Source organism: Danio aesculapii, chromosome 17, assembly GCF_903798145.1.
Source record: "Danio aesculapii chromosome 17, fDanAes4.1, whole genome shotgun sequence".
NCBI classification, from domain to species: domain Eukaryota; kingdom Metazoa; phylum Chordata; class Actinopteri; order Cypriniformes; family Danionidae; genus Danio; species Danio aesculapii.
In genome coordinates, this window is record NC_079451.1 from 52,779,275 (window position 1) to 52,799,250 (window position 19,976).

A 19,976-nucleotide genomic window follows, 5' to 3' on the forward strand; every position below is an offset into this window, starting at 1 on the left:
TCAATACAGTAATTCAACATAATAATACTGATCAACACACATCAAGTCAATAAACATTTAGCAGTGCTCACATCAAAACAAAATTCATTAAAAAAATTAATCTACTACTATTTAAGAGTAAAAATTTAATAATAATCAGTATAAATTCCCAAACTAAAAGAGCATTATAAATGAAATAAAATAATAACCAACATGCATTAACTTAAGAATGCAAATTTCATTAAAACAAATGCACAAATAAAAAGATATGATAGTTACTGAAATAAAATACCTGCATACGAATTTCACCTGGTAAAAGCTTCAACATAAAATACGTGCATGCATTATAAATGAAATCTTGCATGACAAATGCACATTTTCCTGCAGCAACCTAAGCCAAAATGCATTAAATCAGTGCATCAAATTAAGAAATAAAGCGGTGACAATGAAGCTTTCATAACTACACTGTGGAAAAATGCCTTTCTATAAATCTCACAATCATTGGAGAAATATGGTACTCATGTGGACAGTTATTTAGCACTAGTCCAGGCGTGTGTGTGTGTGTGCGTGTGTGTGTGATATTATGTTGCGACAAACATGCAGAAGTTTCGCATCTGTTACGCCATCAATCACGTATGTCACACTGTTCAGGAGCGGGTCTGTCTGAGCACGTGACTATCCCTATCCAATGGAGTGCGGGAAACGCTTGAGTGACGTAGGCAGGGCGAAATTTGAACATTTTCCGAACTGCCGTTGTGAGGACAGGAAATAGAGCGGACGGACAGACACAAACACTGCATTCACTTTGAGACATTTAGACATTATTTTAATATATAAAATGAGGTTTAAGCGGAGTAAAGTGGGAACATCAGATATTAGCGGAGTTTGGTGTCTTTGATCGGTTGATTTGATCGAAATGCCTCAGGCGGAACTGTAGAAAGGTGAATACACGTCAATCGTAACGTAACTTAACGTATATTTACATCGTGTTTAAGCATAAATCGCGTATTTCTGCATATTACGAGGCATTTTAAAAAGATATTACACGTCATAATGAAGGTTTTGGAGAGAAATGTGGTTCGTTTGGCCGTCGTTCAGCATCTTCGGTCGGTTTATGGAATAAAAATCAAGAACTGGAATAAAAACCGAAGCAAACATACATCAGCGAACACGGTGAGTTCATAAACCAGTACAAAACTGTGATTTATAATATTATAATGCTGCTGCTTTTGTAAATATACGTGTCAAAGTTGGCGATCTTCCTATTTAGGGACAACTAAAGCCTTTGTGTGTTTATTATCGCTCAATATTCAGCAGTTGTGTTTATTTTAGGTTTATTTGACGTGTTTGTAGAAAAAGTGTCTCAAATTAGCAGATGTTTGTATTAGTAATGTAGTGTAATATCAGGTTCTTTGCTACTGTCTATTATTCAGTAACGTTAATTGTTAGTTGCATGTTTTACTTTCAGCTGGATTGGTTTCATTTATTTGGAGAATCTAATCATGGAAGTACTAAATATACTGTTTTTTTCTCCTGTCACACTAAACTTAGTCAACTTCCTTTTTCTCTGGGTTCAGAGATGATTCAGCACATCTTAAACACAAAAACATATTTCAGAGTTTAAAAAAGTCAAATAGTTAATATAAGTACTTTTAATGTTTCATTATAAATGGGAAACACATAATCCATGACTAGTCTGGCTGTTGGGTGTAAAAGAAAAGAAAGTCTTAAATGTGATTATACCAACGGCCGCTGAATTCTGGTCTTGTGAGATGAATTTGTGTGCTATGTTTATATTCATTTTCTTCAGTGCAGTGGTGTGAAATGAGATTAAATGAATGTGAAGGCTATGCCAGAGGTAGTGCTGTTGATTTTCAAACACACACAGAGCTTGAGTTGTTCCTGCATGCCGATCCATCATTACCTGAACAGATCTTTCTTGTCCTCCAGGTCAGGGTGTTTGGGGTTGCGCTGGAAGGTCTGCCACACTGCCATGTGCTAGACTATGGAGATTTACCCTGGTAAGATTTGTGTACATGCATAACAAAGAGATGGATATTTGTTTGTACATGCATAATAAAGAAAGACCTGGTTAATTTTGATTGGGGTAAAATCGGTTTTATATTCGCACATTTAGACTTTCTCCTTAATAATTTACTTTGAAAAGTTTTCTTTGCAGATTCGAAAAAGAGTACGAACTCTTAAATTTATTTATCTATATGCATAATCTTTTAGATTTAGAAACTGGATTTATTCACCGATTTGCTGCAATTGTGCCTAAAGTTGCCAAATGGTGTGACATTAAGATTATTCTGTATTAAATTCTGTAACCAATTTCACAATAAGACTCTGTCATTATATCTATGTGCAGATTCATTAGATTAGGCTCTAAAAAATCATGCAAAGCAAGTCTTTTCCTAAGTCTTTCCAGATATTTTGGGATCATTTTGACAACACTAATAATTACTATATAACTAATATAACAATAACTAATAATTCTTTTCTTCCACTTACTGTTTTATGACCTATAATTCCTGTAATTCACACTATATTTTGTCTTGACATTATCTCATTTTCAGTTTTGTGGTTTTATATTTGACTCTTCCCTTAATGTAATTTTATAGAAGTATTCTTTGTGCCCCCTATAGGAGGTGTGAATGGCTTTAAAGTGAAAGTGAAAATTTCCTCACTATTTTCTCACACTCAAGTGGCTCTAAACTATCATGACTTTTTTTCCTGTTGAACACTAACAGTATTGGGAAGAATGCTGGAAACAAAAAAATACAGTGGAAGTCAATGATTGTTTTTTCTATATTCTTCAATATATCTTCCTTTGTGTTTGACAGAAGAAAGAAACTCAAACAGGTTTATAACGAATGAGTAAATGATGACAGAATTTTAATTTCTGGGTGAACTGTTCCTTTAAATGCCAGAAACAACAGTGCTGTTTGATGCGTGTATGGTTGAATATCAAGGTCAAATTGTTTTATACAGCCAGAAGCCAAATAATACATTAAAAATACACTAAAAAACACATAAAAAATACACATTAAAAAACAATGTTTTTAGGCCAAATTAAAGTTTTTTTTTTTTAGTTTTGCCTAAACAGACATTTGAAGTAAAATACAGACTCTGACTGAAATGTTAGGCTCACAGAATATATATGATATGCAACATGATTATATGAAACAAATATATATAAACATGTTGCCTAATGCCTTAAATACATATGTGACCCTGGACCACAAAACCAGTCATAAGGGTCAATATTTTCAATCATCTGAAAGCTGAATTAATGAATTTTCCTTCGATATACTGGTTAGGATGGAGCAAATTTGGCTGATAAACAATTAATTGAAAATCAGGAATCTGGGGATTAAAAACAAATCATTGATAAAATCACCTTTAAGTTTGAACAAATAAAGTACTAAGCAAAGCATATAATTAAGTTTGGTTTTGATATAGGCCTATTTAAAGAAGACAATGCCTTGAACAAATATAATTGCGAATATATTTACATTTTTGATATGTCCATTTTTAATACTGTATATTGCATTTCTTTTATTGTTTGATAATTATGTGTTCCCATATCTGCTTGTAGCCCAGTGTTTCTTCATTTGAATAACTGTAAAAAAGAAAGAGATTTTGGCAAATGTATTTACATTCTTGATATCTCCTTGTTTTTTTATCATCATGTACTAGGACTGAACGATATTGGAAAATCTGACATTGTAATGTTTTGTTTTTCTGTGACGTATATTGCGATATGCATATCATTTCACCAAATGACTTGAACAGCTCAAATCAGAAAGAATTTATCATTTTATATTGATTTGGATGATTTCGTATGATAGTTAATCTGCATAAATGAAACACAGACAGTTTTCTGGACAGTCTAGACCTTAAAAACCAAGCAAACAAGCAATTTATTAAGGTTAAACTTCCCAGTGACTATAATCCCACTCAAATCTCCTAAAGAATGAATAACCTAAAACTGAACTGACATTGCAGATCCTGCTACGTGACTATTGCAGATTTGCTGAAATGATATACTGTGCAGCTCTATCATGTATTACACTTATTTTATTGTCTGATAATCACTTGTGTCCGTTCTATCCCCAGCTTTATAGTGGATATTTGTACAACACTCCTGGATCATCTGGACACAGAGGGTCTGTTCAGAAAGTCTGGCTCTGTGGTGCGGGTCAAAAGCCTCCGGGTGAGTGACCTCTGCTTCAATACACGACACAGAGGCTGACCGATGCCATCATTTAAAGGGGACCTATTATACTCATTTTTACAAGATGTAAAATAAGTCTCTGCTGTGTCTAGAGTGTGTTTGTGTTGAGAATAGCACACAGACAATCCTCTAACTCAGTGTTTCCCAACCCTGTTCCTGAAGGCACACCAACAGTACACATATTCAACCTCTCCCTAATCAAACACACCTGAGTCAACTTATCATAACATCAGAAGAGACTCCAACACCTGAAGTTAATGGGTCAGAAAAGGGAGACATCCAAAATATGTACTGTTGGTGTGCCTCCAGGAACAGGGTTGGGAAACACTGCTCTAACTCTCTGAAACTGACCCTTTTGAGGAGACATGTAAGACTCCACATCTATAATCCTCTTAGTCTATGCTGACATTATCTTCAGCAGCTCAAACACTCTAATGGCTAATGGACAGACGGCTGCTTCTCACTCAGGGCTGCTGTTTATGCTAATGAGATGGAGAGATGAGCACTAGTGGGCGGGGCTTTCCCCCTCTGATGACACGTACAAAGGGAGAATGTCAATCAAAGTGTTTCTGCAGATTGTTCTGATCAAGTCTGATTATAAACAATACAATTAATTAATTAATTTTTACTGTTATAGAGGCTGGATATAATCACACGCTGCTGAAATGTTCACCAACTGTTTTTAAACCCCTTATAAATGTGATTTCTGTTTTGCACATGTAGGCTAAATTGGACCAGGGTGAGGACTGTCTGTCCGCTGCTCTCCCGCTGGACATTGCTGGACTCCTGAAGCAGTTTTTCAGGGAGCTTCCAGAGCCGGTTTTGACTGTAGATCTGCACAGTGCTTTCCTGAAGGCCCAGGAGCTTCCCACAGCAGAGGAGAGGACCTCAGCTACAGTCCTGCTGTCCTGCGTTCTGCCCGACAGAAACTTAAACACACTGCGCTACTTCTTCAGCTTCCTGAAGACTGTCTCTCAGCGGTACGAGGCCAGATGTCTGTTTGTCTCAAATCTCTTGTTATGCTAATCTACAGCTTCCCTCTCAATAGCACAGGCTCTTTTGTGTTTAAACGTATGTAAAGTGAGTGTGTAGGGCTGTTCAATATGACTATTTATATTGTGGACAGTTAAAAGTTGGTTGGTTCATATTATACTCTGCCGTTTATATTGTGATGCCTCTAAATACATTGTTTATGGTAATACTTTTTTAAAAATTATATATATGCGCAATATTATATGCAAATTTGGGCATGCAGACATGAATAATACAATGTTTACATGTTGCATTGTATTTCGAGATACCTTTTATTTTTATGTTTGGTTTGTAATAAGTGTTTGATATTTTATAAATATTTATTGCATATTTCTAAAAAATTTTTTATCTAGTATTCACACTGAAGTTCTGATTAAAGTGAGAAATATATGAGTTTATATATGACTATATATTTTAAAATGTAAAACAGGAATACTCATTTACATGTGGACAATATAAACTATTAATTTACAGAAATGGTTCTATATTGTGTTATACATTAGTGTTTCTCAACCACGTTCCTGGAGGAGCACCAGCTCTGCACATTGTCCATGTCTCCTTAACCAAACACACCTGATTTAGATCATCAGCTCATTAGCAGAGACTGAAAGACCTGTAATGGGTGTGACAAAGGAGACATCCAAAACATGCAGTGCTGGTGGTCCTCCAGAAACATGGTTGAGAAACACAGATATACATCATCATCATCAGAATATAAGATGACTTATGCTGTGATGTGAGATTTTTCATATCGCCCAGCCTTATGAGTGTCTTTAGCTTACTCTGTATGTGTGTATTGTGAATTCATTTCAGATGTGCTGAGAATAAGATGGACAGCAGTAATCTCTCGGTTATTTTGGCACCGAATCTCTTTCACTGTGGTGACGGAGGAGAAAAGATGAGCAGCAGCACAGAGAAGAGACTCAAGCATCAGGCAGCTGCTGTACAGTGTCTGATAGAGAACGCTCAGCATATAGGTAACATGGCCTTTCACTAGAGAAGGGGTATATCTGATCATTTGCAATACACTGGGAAAAATAGTTGTGATCACTTCTAATCAGGTGGACGTCTTAAGGTCTTAACTGCAAGATGTTTGATGGCACTTAAACCTCTTATAATGTCAAAAGATCAAGGCAAATTTGGTTTCTCATGTCATACACAAGGGTAAGAGACCGTATATAACCTGATTAATCAAAACAGTGGTCAAGATACCCATTCATTCATGTAAATCAGGACTTCCCAGACTTTTATTATCCTATTATTTTATATTCGTGCAACTGAAAATTGTCCCTATTAAAATATAAGACCGAACCGATTCTTTGCCATATGATTAATGTGTTTTGTACATTTCAATGTACTTATCTATATGATAGCTCACCCACCTGATTTTTTTTTAACAGGTGTGGTTCCTCAGTTCCTGATGGAGAAGGTTCCAGCTATGTTGGGTTGTGATGCTGGTGTGTTTTCTCCATCCGTCGTGTCTCTAGAGGACAACAATGCTCACTTCGACCTGAAGAAAAACAACAGACGCAGTTTAGGAGGTATGAACCACCTTTAAAAGCATATCAGAGGGAATCGGTTAGGGCTGCACAATATTGGAGAAACAATGCTTCAAACAGTATTCGGGTACAGAAATTAAATAAAGAAATGTAAAATAAAACTGTATAGTCTTCGTGGTATTCATTAAGTAAAATTAATTTTCATTACAGGTACAAATGTTGTACTTTTTTGTGCCTGAATGCTTTAAAATCTCTTGAAATGCCTTTAAAACGCATGTAAACGATAAAGTTTCACTCTGTTATGGTTATACTTTGCAATGACTCCACAAGTCTCATGTATTCTCAACTGTTGTGCTGATCATCTATAATCCAACTCAATATTGCATGTCCTCTATGTGACTATTGCGGACGCACACACTGCAATATTGATGCTGAAATGGTATATTGTGCAGCCCTAGAACCGCTTATTTAATTCTAGCTTCATCACATGGTAAACAGTGATTTATAGGCCTATGATTAGACCCATTATAGTTGAGTTGGTTTGTTTTGTATTCCAGACGTGGTAAATGGAGCTCTGAATAGGTTAAAAGCTAGTAGAACCCCAACAAATACCCCTCAGTCTGATGGAGCAGGTGCGTACATGTTCATCAGACGTCACTGCATGTAGATCAGCTGCACCGCATTTCTCCTCCTCACTTCAATGTAATGAGCAAGTGTTGTCTGCAGTTCAAGATGGCTTGTCTGCTTTTGTCCGTCTTATGATGGGTCTCTGCTTGCTCTTGTTTTCATTAGGACTCCGCATTGATGATATACGGCACAATGTTTGTCTTTCAGAGCTTATATTAGCACGTTTCCTCTATTGTTTGTCTAAATCAGTGGTTTTCAACCTGTGGGATGCAACATCGCTGTGGAATGTGATTGCAAGGCACTGCCAGCTGTTATTAAAAGGACAGTTTACCCAAACTTAAAACATGTCATCATTTACTCACTTGTTCCGGAGTGTTTTTTGCCCACTGGCCTTTGTCCATCACGGCCTCCTAACCATCTCCATATCATAACTGGCTTCATCACTGTCTGTTCTCCATCAATCAGCTGGTGTGTGGCGTGCGCTCTGGCACAATATGGCTGCCATCGCCTCATCCAGGTGGATGCTGCACACTGGTGATAGATGAGGAGATTCCCTCCAATGTGTAAAGTGCTTTAAGTGTCTAAAGAAGTGCTATATAAATGTAAGAAATTACTATTATTATTATTATTGTTGTTGTTGTTGTTAATTAAGCCTGTCACACAAATCAGCATATAGACTTATCGTGGAATACATGAACATGACTTCAATCATTTTTGGTGATGCGATATACATCATGTTTACATAAAAATGAATGTCTACAACGTGTTAGCTAATATTCCATAAAGGTGTCAGCGAGTTCAGGGTTTAACTCTTTTTACAAACGATGCTTACTAACAGGTAAATAAAGATGTTTTTTCATATTCTCCTGAAAACTACTGACAGGTTTAGAAGAATGTGTCCAAATGAGCTGTGTTGAATCTGCAATCCACTTTCAGAAAAGTAACGGTTCAGGAATGACGTTAAAGCCATTTTAAAAGCACACTTACCTGTCGTTGTTGTCCATCGAATGTTTTTATGACTATAATATGCTGTTGTATAGTAATTATATGAACACAGACATAAATCAGTCTTAAAATGACAATAATAACACCTATCCCAATCATTTTTATGTCAGTGTATTAGGGTTGGGTCGATAAATGATGGCCGATAGACGTCATGATGCTGAGCCGGCATCGCAATCCTCTGCTCCGCTGCCATCACAGCAGCAAATCGCTCGTGAAAAATACACACTGAGGCCTCGTTACACTAATAAGTCTTAGTTTTAAACGTCCACACTGGCGTTTCTGAAAAAATCTCCCTCTATACCGCTGAAAACGCACAACAAGTGACCACACACAGGCACACGCTGCAGCATATGCGGAGCTCCAGGCAGTCAGCAGGTGACTGACCCCAGAGAGCAGTGCCCGTCGGACAGTTTATCAAGGATGTACCGCTGGATCGTGATGTTTCACATTAGACATCGTACGATGCCAAATTGGTCTACATCACCCAACCCTACAGTATATCGCAGAACAATTTATTTAACTGTCCTGCATCTGAGAGTAGCCTACTAAATTACCAACACACCACAACTAGCTGATTCATATTACTTTGCTGTGTGCCTCGTAAAACATTAGCATGTGTTAACAAAGGTTGGAAACCACTGATCAGAAATGATTTCTTCTTCATTTTCAGGCATTTGTTGCTCTGATCTTTTGCTTTGAAAGTACTGCTCTGTTTAATTTCAGCACATTTCCTTGCATTGAATAGGCACTGGTGGGATCATAAAGTACAAGTCCTTCAATAACTCCAGTATTACAGACTGAATTCAGTCTCTCTTTGTCTCCTTCAGTTTTCTCCATGGCCACTCCGGTCATCATGACCCCCAACTCCAAGCGTAAACTTCCTCTGGAGTCTGCTCAGACTCACGGCTTCTCCAACAAGAAACGCAGGTCCATCAAGAAGAACCTCGGCCTGGAGCTGTTCCCCAGCGTGTTGTTTGGAGGAACATCTACTCCTGGATCAAGTGAGTTTTCTGCTATATTAGCAGCTGAAAATGCTTTAAAATGCTTGAAGTTTAAACGGTTTGAAAAGTGCTTAGATTTTGGCCTAAAGTGCTTGTTTTTTTTGTTTTGCTTTCATAATAATTTATCTTACTAAATGGCTAATAATTACTAACTATTCAAATTTATTTTTGTAAGATAAACTTCTTTTAATCTTTGCCATGATGACAGTACACGATATTTAACTAGATATTTTTTAAGATACTAGTATTCCGATTAAAGTGACGTTTAAAGGCTTAACTTATGCTTTTGCGTATAAAGTTTACAATTCTGGAGTCTGTGCATGTTGTAGGATTGCTTTATTTTTTCCTTTGGGGGGAAAAAAAACTAATTTAAGATGCAAGTAAATTACATATATAAGAATAAATGACAGTAATGCAATGTTGGGCTTGGGGCAAACATGCCATCAAAATGGCTCAGAATAAGGTAAAGATATTATCCAGATCATCAGTTTTTGCTACCTGAAACACACACTTTGGGTTATTTAGACCAGTGTTGAGCATCACTTGTGCTCTGTCTTGCCTGCCTGCCTGATTTTGTCAAAAGACTGAGGTGGTGCAAAATTTAGTGGAAATGGCCACATCCAAATCCTCTATCCAGGAAAAACCCTCTATAATATACTATACTATACTAAAACAAATAGCATCTGATATAATGTGAAGTACGTATATGTACAGTTGAAGTCAAAACTCTGTGATCTTCATCAAACCAAGAACGTTTTCACAGTATTTCCTATAAATATTTTTCTTCTAGAGAAAGTCTGATTTCTTTTATTTTAGCTGGAATAAGTCTTAGTCTTAGTCAACTTTATTGTCAATCAAACCATGCAACAGTCCATTACACAGCAGACTGAAATTGCGTTTCTCCCATACTCCAATGTGCAATTTAAAAACAAAACATGACACGCACTAGACATAAACTAAACATTTAACTAATATAGTACAAGATAAATTGAATAAATAGACAATAATAAACTATGAACAATTACCATATATCCTATTGTTCCAGAAGCAATTTAAAAAAACATTTTGAAACAGTATTTAAGGTCAATATTGTTAGCGTTCTTAAGATTCTTTCCCATTGTCTACAGAACAAACCACTGTTATACAATGACTTGCCTAATTACACTTGTTAGCCCTTTAAATGTCATTTTAAGCTGAATACTAGTGTCTAGAAGAATATCTAGTCAAATATTATGTGCTGTCATCATGACAAAGAGAAAAGAAATGAGTTATTAAAACTATTATGATTAGAAATGTGCTGAAAAAAGTCTGCATTAAACAACACTTGGTTTTAAATTAAATTTAACAGTGGGGCTTATAATTTTGTACTGAATATAAATTTGTAATTTGTCTTTCTTTGCAACGAAAGTGCTTAAATTTGACTTCATCAAAAGTGTAAAAGCCTTGTCTTGTGTGAGACGTGATTGTGTTTATCTGTGGTTTTCAGCTCACAGTGCAGCAGGGGTTCTGGACTCGTCTCACAGTGGTTTGCTGTCTTCGGTGGGCAGAAACTCTCGTCTGTCCAGCAGTTCTGCCAGGAGAAAGAGCAGACGGCTGAGAGACCGCAGTGTCAGCAGGTACTACACACTAATAATAACTGCAGATTTGGTGATAACTGGTTAACTAACCTTTAATGTACAGCTACTTTAGTGGTCAAGAACAAAGCTGGATTGTGCTCATTAATTTATTTAGGATAAAGAACAGATGTTTCAGCCATGTGCCATCCTCAGAATGACAATTAATTGTCTCAATAATTATATAGCAAGTGACTAAGGGGTTCGCAATCAATTTATCCACAGATCTGATTTAAACAAGAATTTATATACTTATACATTATATATTTATATTTATACACAAACATTACAAATATATAAGGTAGATTTTATTTTTTAAAGGAAAAATATATTCACATGAAATATTTTTTTAAAACTGCCCTAACACATTATCAACAATAAAGAATAATCAGGAATTAGTCCACTAATATCTCCTAGACATCTGAAATTTGGCACATTTCAGGCAAAAATAGTCACCTGTCAACCTTACACTTTCAAAGAATAAGAGCTGCCTCTAAACAACTTGCATGAAATAATCAACTATATGCACATCAATGTCAGCAATTAAACAATATATTAGCCAAACATTGTTGTTCATTGATATCATACTTGATGGGGGGGAAAGGAATTAAAGAGACACGAATGTCCCAAATCCTCATTCAATCCTGTTGGGGAAAAAAATACTTAAATTTGATTGCAAAAAAATATTATAAAACTTTTTATTTTTGATAACTTTTTATTATTAAACTCTAAAATGAACATCCTGTGATGTGGCTATTGGATATGCAAACATTACAATTTACTTTAAGAATAATTCAATTCAGTTTTAATTATATGGTAACTTGGGATGATTCTCAGTTAGCATCAGCTGCCAAGGTCATGAGCACTAATTCGAGCACTAGTAAGGGTATTAAAGAGGTGGTTCACAACTCATTGGGACACATTAACATGAGAACATCCTCATTGTACATCATCATAACTGAAGTTTATAAACAAAAACAGAACTCATTATTTTCATATATTAATATAAATTATAAAAGTAAATCACAGCTAAAGTTTGATCCTTTCATATACCAGCAATGTTTCAACCTTTAAATGATTAGAAATGTTTATAAGATCATTCCTAACCTGTCTAGCTAAGCTCGTTCATGTTAAAAATAAATAAATATCAGATTCTTTATAGGTAAGCATCTCTGGTTTGTCATTATATTTGATGATTTGGGTCACATGATTCATATTTTATTCTTCAGAACTTCTATTTAGGGTGCTTATATAGTGCAAATCGATGCACCCGGATGTTTCATGCTACATTATGAAACTTTTTTTCAGGGCACAAAGGTTTCAGTGCACTTGAAGGATTTTCTGATTAAGACAGCACTTAAAATGACTGATGCTCTGATCAGTGCACTAACTAGTAAACAAGGGTGCAGATTGAGACACACCCATAGACTCATGCAGAATCATGTCTAGTTTCAATATGGCATTAATGGTATTTATTAGGGCTGCACAGTACTGGAAAAATCTGACATTGCAATATGTTGTTTTGCCATGACATGTATATTGCGATATAAATATAATCTCTCCAGATGATTTGAATCTTTATTTGGAAAGATTTCAGTGCATTTGCATAAATGATAATAAATTACAGTCAAAAGTAAATAAACAAACAGTCCTTTATGGTTTTCTGGAGAGTCCAACAGTATTTAAGTACAGAAATTGAACAATCGAATGTAAAATAACATGATCATCATTGTGTAAATAATGAAAAAGTAATCTTATTTAATAACACCTTTAATAAATAATCTAATCCTGCGATGTGCCTATTGCAGATGCACACATTGCGATATCGATGCTCAAACGATATATTGCTCAGCCTTAGTTTTTATAGATTGTTTGTTATAAAGTATTTCTCCATGCATTCATAGATCTCTCTTTAAGCTCATTTCTGATGATGATTTGTGTCTGGTTTCAGAGTTGAATCAGGGAAGGCGGGCTGTTTCTCTCCCAGAACTGCTAAGAAAGAGCCTGTGAGAAAATCTCTCCGTCTGCGCTTCAGTTTGGGCAAATCCAGCCGTGATTCTGTAAGTTCAGAAACATCATCATCATCATCATCTCTGTCCACCTCCGCCAGAGACTGAACAATCCTCCTCTAAATGCCCGCTCTTTTAATGCAATCGATGTGCATGTTCGTGATTTGCATGATGATGATGTCATCTAATTTGTACATGTTAATACATATTCATTGATGAGTAACATAGCACAGAACTGATGTCTATTTAGTGTTCTCCTGCGCCATCTAGTGGCAGTATAATGTAGGCACATGCTGCTATTAATGAGGAGCATGCATATATATAGTCATGAAAATCAGTATTTTATTGTACTTAAGCGTCTTGGTTTAAGGGTTTAACCTGTGCATGGTCTGCATTTTATTAAAAAAAAAAGACTGCTGCTAACTTGAATAGCTGCTTAATATGAACAAAAAACACTTTACTGATGCTGCTGCTGATGCTTTAGCAATCAAGAAAACTCCTTTTACACTTGTTAATGCTTTTATGACACTAAGAAGACTCATGTGATGATTGTCCTGCTTAATATTGCACACTGTGTTGTTGTCCAATGTTGTAACATTGTGACTGTAGAAAAGAAAATATATTAAGAGATGATTTTACTAAAATATTTGTAGAAAAATAAAATGTTTTAAGCTCAGAGGAATATTAATAATTGTTATTTTTGTAATGTATGCATGTGCTTTCCATTTATTGACGTGGTCATTCTTATGTGCATGTGTTTATGCTCAAATAAAAAAAGATGATTGACCAGAGCTGCTTTTAGTATCGCTGATTATTGAGCTTGTGTTGTGATAATTCAGCACTCAGACAATCACAAAAGCAATGTGAGTAAAAAGAAGCTGCCTCTATTTCAACAGAACGTCATTACACAATCACAACCGGTGCCAAAGGGGTCAGAGGTCATAGGTTGGCGCCTAGCAACACAAGAGAGCTCTACCGGTTTTCACTTCACCAAGGAGCTTAGTCTGCCTGTTTTGAGCAAGAGTCCCTCGAAAGGTCAGTACGTTTGTTTATTGGATTTTGGGGTTTGATTTAATCGTTTTAACTCCTGTACACACTTCAAAACACACACTTATCAATAGTGGCTTTGCAGGAATATAGTTCTACATCTACACTGAATGCCTTTGACAAATATACAGTAACTGCCTCGTGAACTAAACATGGAAGCAAATTTGACCCTACTTAATTTTGGATCTTATTATAAATAATGTGTGTATATATATATATATATGTGTGTGTATGTGTATATATGTGTGTATATATATATATATATATATATATATATATATATATATATATATATATATATATATATATATATATATATATATATATATATATATATATATATACATACACACATATATACACATACACACACATATATATATATATATATATATATATATGCATATATGCATGCATGCATGCATGCATACATACACATACATACATACACATACATATATATATATATATATATATATATATATATATATATATATATATCTTTGTAAATATACAAATGAAGACCAAATTATTCGCCCTCCCGTGAAATTAGAATTTTTAAAAAACATTTCCCTCGTTCTGTTCTGTTTTTTCAATACATTTTTAAACAATAGTTGTATTAACTAATTTCCTTTGTCGTTCCTTTGTCTCAGTACATAATATTTTACTCATTATTTAGCAAGATACTAGTATTTAGCTTAAAGTGACATTTAAAGGCTTAACTAGGATTTATTAAGGAAGTCGTTGGACAACAGTGGTTTGTTCTGTAAACAATCAAAATAAACAAACATTTCTTTAAGGGCACTAATAATATTGACATTAGCAGTTTATTCTTTTTTTTCCCCAACCAAACTAAAAGAAATGAGACTTAAAAATATAATAGGGAAATTGTGTGAAAAATGTTCTTGCTCCATTAAACAGCACTTGGGAAATATTTTTAAAAGAATTAAACTTTTACAGTAGGGCCAATCATGTTTTCTTCAGCTTCAGAAAGCTTTTTGATTGGTTGAACATAGTGATTTGGTACTCAATTGATTTAGATTACACAAGCTGGATTCACTGGTCAGATGCAATAGAAAAAGCACACTGAGGACACCTGCTGGTTACAATGGGGTCATGCAGAAAGAAAAGTAAACTTTCATTTGCTGGTGTGGACACTGAAATAGTAAATAGTGCTGTCAAAAAATTAATAGCATCCAAAATAAAAGCCTGTATTTACATAATATAGTAATTTATGTACAGTTGAAGCCCCTCCTGTGAATTGTTTCCTTTTTTCCCAAACGATGATTAACAAAGCAAGGAATTTCATCACAGTATTTCCTATAATATTGTGTTCTTCTGGAGAAAGTCTTATCTGACTTTTCTAAAATATTTATCTCTCTCACACACGTATACATGTGAGAAAATGCTTATTCATATGTTATGAACATTTATTTATCATTAATATTAAATATTTATATCTAATACATGATTTATGATTATAGATAAACAATGTTTATACACTGAGAGTACACTATATGTAAATATAAACTTTTATTTTGGATGCGATTTAATTGTGATTAATCGATTGATGGCACTAATATTTATAGCTATCCTCATCACCATCCTTAAACAATTATCATCCAAATAGTGCTTCAGAGACGTCTCAAGAACAACTGTCAGTTCAGTAAGTGTAAATGACACTGCTAGGGCTGCACCATGTATGGTTTCAGCATTAATATCGTGGTGTGTGCATCAACAATAGTCACATCGCAGGATATGAAATGCTGTGATTATAGTTGATCAACATGAATACATGAGATTTGTGGAGTCTTTGCAAAGTATAACTATAACAGAGTGATACTTTATTATTTGCATGTGTTTTAACGGCATTTCAAGAGTTTAAACATTTGTAATTTTAATGATGAATATTTTACTGAAGACTATACAGGTTATTTTACATTCCATTATTAATTTTGTGTACCCAAATACTGTTTGACTCCTCAGAAACCCATAAAGCATTGTTTATTTGACTTTTTCCATTGCTCTATTGCAGTTATTTTAGCTTGCAATTTTCTTTATTATTTTTTGTATGATTCACACCCTTACAAAATCAGCCCAATCAATCGAAATGAATAATCTGTTGAAATTGTATTCATATTGTAATAGATATCGCAGAATATCGCAATGTCTGACTTTTTTCAGAATCGTGCGGCCCTATAGACTGCTGTAACATTGTCCATGTTTCTTTCACAGGCTCAAAGTTCATCAGTAAATCAGAGGATAACCTGTTGACGCCGCAGTGTGATTTTACAGACCACAGGAGCTCGTGGACTGGAGAAACTCCTGACACAGGACTGACCTTCCCGACCGATTCATTCTCTGAGACTCCAGTGATCATCGCAAGCAAACCTCCGACGATCAGCAGCGTTCCTGAAACCACCCCGGACGAGTGCTCTCACACCGGACACACACTTCTGAAGATCAGACAGGCTTTTGGAGAGTCCGGCAGTGACCTTCACAGCATCATTAAACAGAAAGATCCACAAGATGATTCCTCTAATGTGCATTTGCCTTCGGAAACTGCGCATAAATCAATATCTGAGTCCAGCCAATCAAATGATGATGTGACGTTCGGACAAATTGAAATCGTTCCCCTGTCGCCTCTACACATCGACAGCGCTCTGTTTGACAGTGAACCCACACGCTTTGTGGAAGCAAGTCTTAATGGATCTCTATGCTTTGAAAATGAATACCTAAAAGAGTCCGCGGTACGTTCTGTAAACTGTAGTCAACTAATCGACGCTTTAGACATCCAGAGTCCTGTGGCTTTCAGACTGGACACTTCTACAAGAGTTCAGTCAACTCCATATGCAACCAGATCTCAGGTGAATGCTAATACATCCCTGCAGAATGAGCTCAGAGAGTCTTCATTGGTGGAAGAGAAGATTAATGTTTCTCAAGAACAGCAAAATAATGTTGAAGCCAAGAAAAGCAAAGTGGCAGATCAGATTAAACTGTTTAACATGATGACGCTCAATTCACCCAAAGTTAAAATGCTCCGATCTCCGCTAAGGTTTCAACGTACGCCAGTAAGGCAGTCCGTGACCAAAATAAACTCTCTGGTTGGAAATCGAAAGGAAAGTAGGATGGGATGGTGCGCCGCTAGTCACATAAAGGCTGTGAGTTTAGAAAGCGGTTTGTATTCCAGTGTAAAACCCAAACCTCCAGTTCCACCAAAGAAAACCGCAGTCAAAGCTTCAGCGCTGGAAGACGTCACTAATAAAGCACCAAAGACGATGCTTTCAAACTGTAAGAATGCCACAAATGAACATCCCAAATGTGTCCTGCTGAAAGTGTCTGAAAACGACACCAGCCACTACAGAGGTTCACCCAGAAACCCTTTAGTGGAGGGAAGACTGCTGTCGGCCATGAAGCCCATCGATCTGTGAGAATGAACAATACCGCTTTCACCCATTCAGGAGTCTTATTTATTTTGCTAGAGTGAGCTCTGATTGGTTTACAAGTGAGGTGGGGATGTCTTTGAAGGGTAAGGAAAGTGCTTGATCCTTTTGTTATTGATTGTGGATTTCAGGATCTCTGTGAACTGAAATTTTAGGTTTCGCTTTGAAATCCATAATCTTGAGTTATACATCAGTTGTACGAGAAATGAGGATTTCAGTTTTGATGTGTCTATATATACTGTAAAAAAATCTGTTCATTAACTGGTTCTGTATTTCGTGATTTATGGGGGATTTCTGGTTATTTGTGGTAATGAATTGCATTATGGGATGTTGGTCATTGCTATGTTGACTTCTGATGTAGAAAATGTAACTCTGCAATTGAACAAAGTGACATTCGTTGAGATTTTAGCAGTTTGAAACTATATATTTAGTAAGAATATATTGTTTACAACAACACCACACCAAATTATATTTCACTTCAAACTATTAAGTGTCAATAAAGTCTCTTTCAGACTTTTCTACATCAAAAGTTGAATAAGATCAAAGTCTAATAATGCAATTCAAAAATCATAAACAAATGAGAAAAACATGAATCACAAGCTAGAGAACTGCTAACTTATGGTTATTTTTAGGGTAAATGAAAAGACGAGTCTGTGAAAGTGTGAAGAGTGATAGTAATGTAAGATGTGTTTAGAATGAAAATGAATGTTAGTAGAATGGAAAAAAAAGTTGTGTTTTGTTAGGTTTCAGCTTATTTATATTTTATGCAAAAACTTGACTTTATTTTTAACACCTTAAAGGCAACATTACCGGTGTAGCTCATGATAACCTATGTTCTGTTTCGCAGTATTATGTCATATCCTCAGTGCTGTCACTCGTTTATAAAAATGTAATGCTTTTATAAAAGATGTTGTCAAAGGAATCGCTTTGTGTGAAGGTTGCTTTCTTCACCACCTGGTGGCGCACTTTGTTCATAGAGCCATGATTCAGTATTAATGTTTACTAGTCTTGCATCACATCATTTGAATGATTGTCCTGCTAAACATATCATTTTAGTCGTAATAATAATGTACAGTCAAAAGAGTCATTCTGAATTTAACTGGATTGCTGTCATAGAAATTTTTATTTACTTCAAATTTTAGGCAAAGACAATGTCAAGTTATACACTGACCTAATAAATTGAGAAGAATAGCATGGCAACTTTCTGCATTTATAAATACAAAGAACTACTTTAGTAACAGTATATATGTTGAAGACGAGACAGCAAAAGTGTTTTTATATGCATCACAGGTGCTGTAAATGCAAGTAAAATGATCACTTAAATATTTCAAGCAACTAGTGAATATAATATGTTAAATTATGGGTGAAATAATGCTCATTGCCATTCAGTGTAATGTTTATGTCAAAAAGAAATAAATATATACTTATTCAAATATATAAAAGTATTGGTGATCATGCTAAATGTGATGCTTATTTCAGATGATGAAGCCAAACTGTGATCCTTCAATAGGACTATTTTAATGTGTCATTAAATGATTCTTGCTTCAAATAATACTGATGAGATTGGTGAACCTGGACAACAAAACCAGTCCAATAGACAAATTAGAGTATAGTGTTGTCAATAATATTGATAAATATCGATGCGGAAATATTTAAAATGATACAATCTTGCTGTTGAGTATTATTGACACTAGTTTTGCCCTCTCTTCTCACCAGCAGGGAGTTAAATTACCATTGGGATATTTATTTTATGATTTAGAAACGTGCAGATATGATTACAATATAACAGTTGAACAACAATCACAATAGAACAAAATCAGCGTGCTCGTTTCCACATCTCTTTTGTCTTTTTTTCCATGTTCAATTAATTATTTTACCAGAACCATCGATGGTATTTCTGCAATGTCGTGGCTGGAACAAAAACTTCTTTCTATATCTAGCGTTCTTTGTAACGATAAAATAAAAATACACCTTTGCTAAAGTGATATAATGCTGATATGCGTGTTGTTTCACTACGTTAATAAAAGTAACTTCCCTCGGTTATAATATTAAAATGATTTAATCTTTTCTTTCAGTCCTAAAGTAAGATAAAATTGCACTCACTAGTCATTCATTGCCTTTTGGACTTAATGAGTGTTGACATACCTGGTGTAAAATGTCAAATTTTTGTCTTAAATGCAAAAGCATTGCATGATTTAGTAATTTTTTTTTTACTTCATTTGTAAACTCTATATGTTGTGGAATTTATACCTTGTGGTATCGAAAATAGTATCAAATATCGATATTCTTCAAGGTATTGTATCGACGTTAGAAATTCCAGTATTGTGACAACACTATTAGAGTATTAACTAATGATCATGTTCCATGAAGGTGTATTGTAAATTTCCTACTATACAAATATCAAAATAAATTTTTGGATTAGTAATATGCTATTAGAATTAGAATTGGATTAGTAATATTGCTAAGAACTTAATTTGAACA

General features: G+C 35.1%; 1 protein-coding gene across 2 annotated transcripts; it reads left to right on the forward strand.

The window, feature by feature from the left end:
- Positions 1–648: 648 nt before the first annotated feature.
- On the forward strand, positions 649–18,417 carry arhgap11a (Rho GTPase activating protein 11A). 2 transcript variants are annotated; one of them, XM_056476741.1, is made up of 12 exons: positions 649–1,152; positions 1,930–2,000; positions 4,102–4,198; positions 4,943–5,199; positions 6,065–6,228; positions 6,652–6,792; positions 7,308–7,382; positions 9,210–9,383; positions 10,870–10,999; positions 12,948–13,056; positions 13,902–14,040; positions 16,288–18,417. In XM_056476741.1, the coding sequence occupies exons 1-12, from the start codon at positions 1,033–1,035 to the stop codon at positions 17,481–17,483; spliced, it is 2,673 nt and encodes an 890-aa protein (XP_056332716.1). In that variant the 5' UTR covers positions 649–1,032; the 3' UTR covers positions 17,484–18,417. The 2 variants fall into 2 exon arrangements, with proteins under 2 accessions (XP_056332716.1, XP_056332717.1); XM_056476742.1 differs by lacking the exon at positions 7,308–7,382.
- The last annotated feature ends 1,559 nt before the right edge of the window (positions 18,418–19,976 follow it).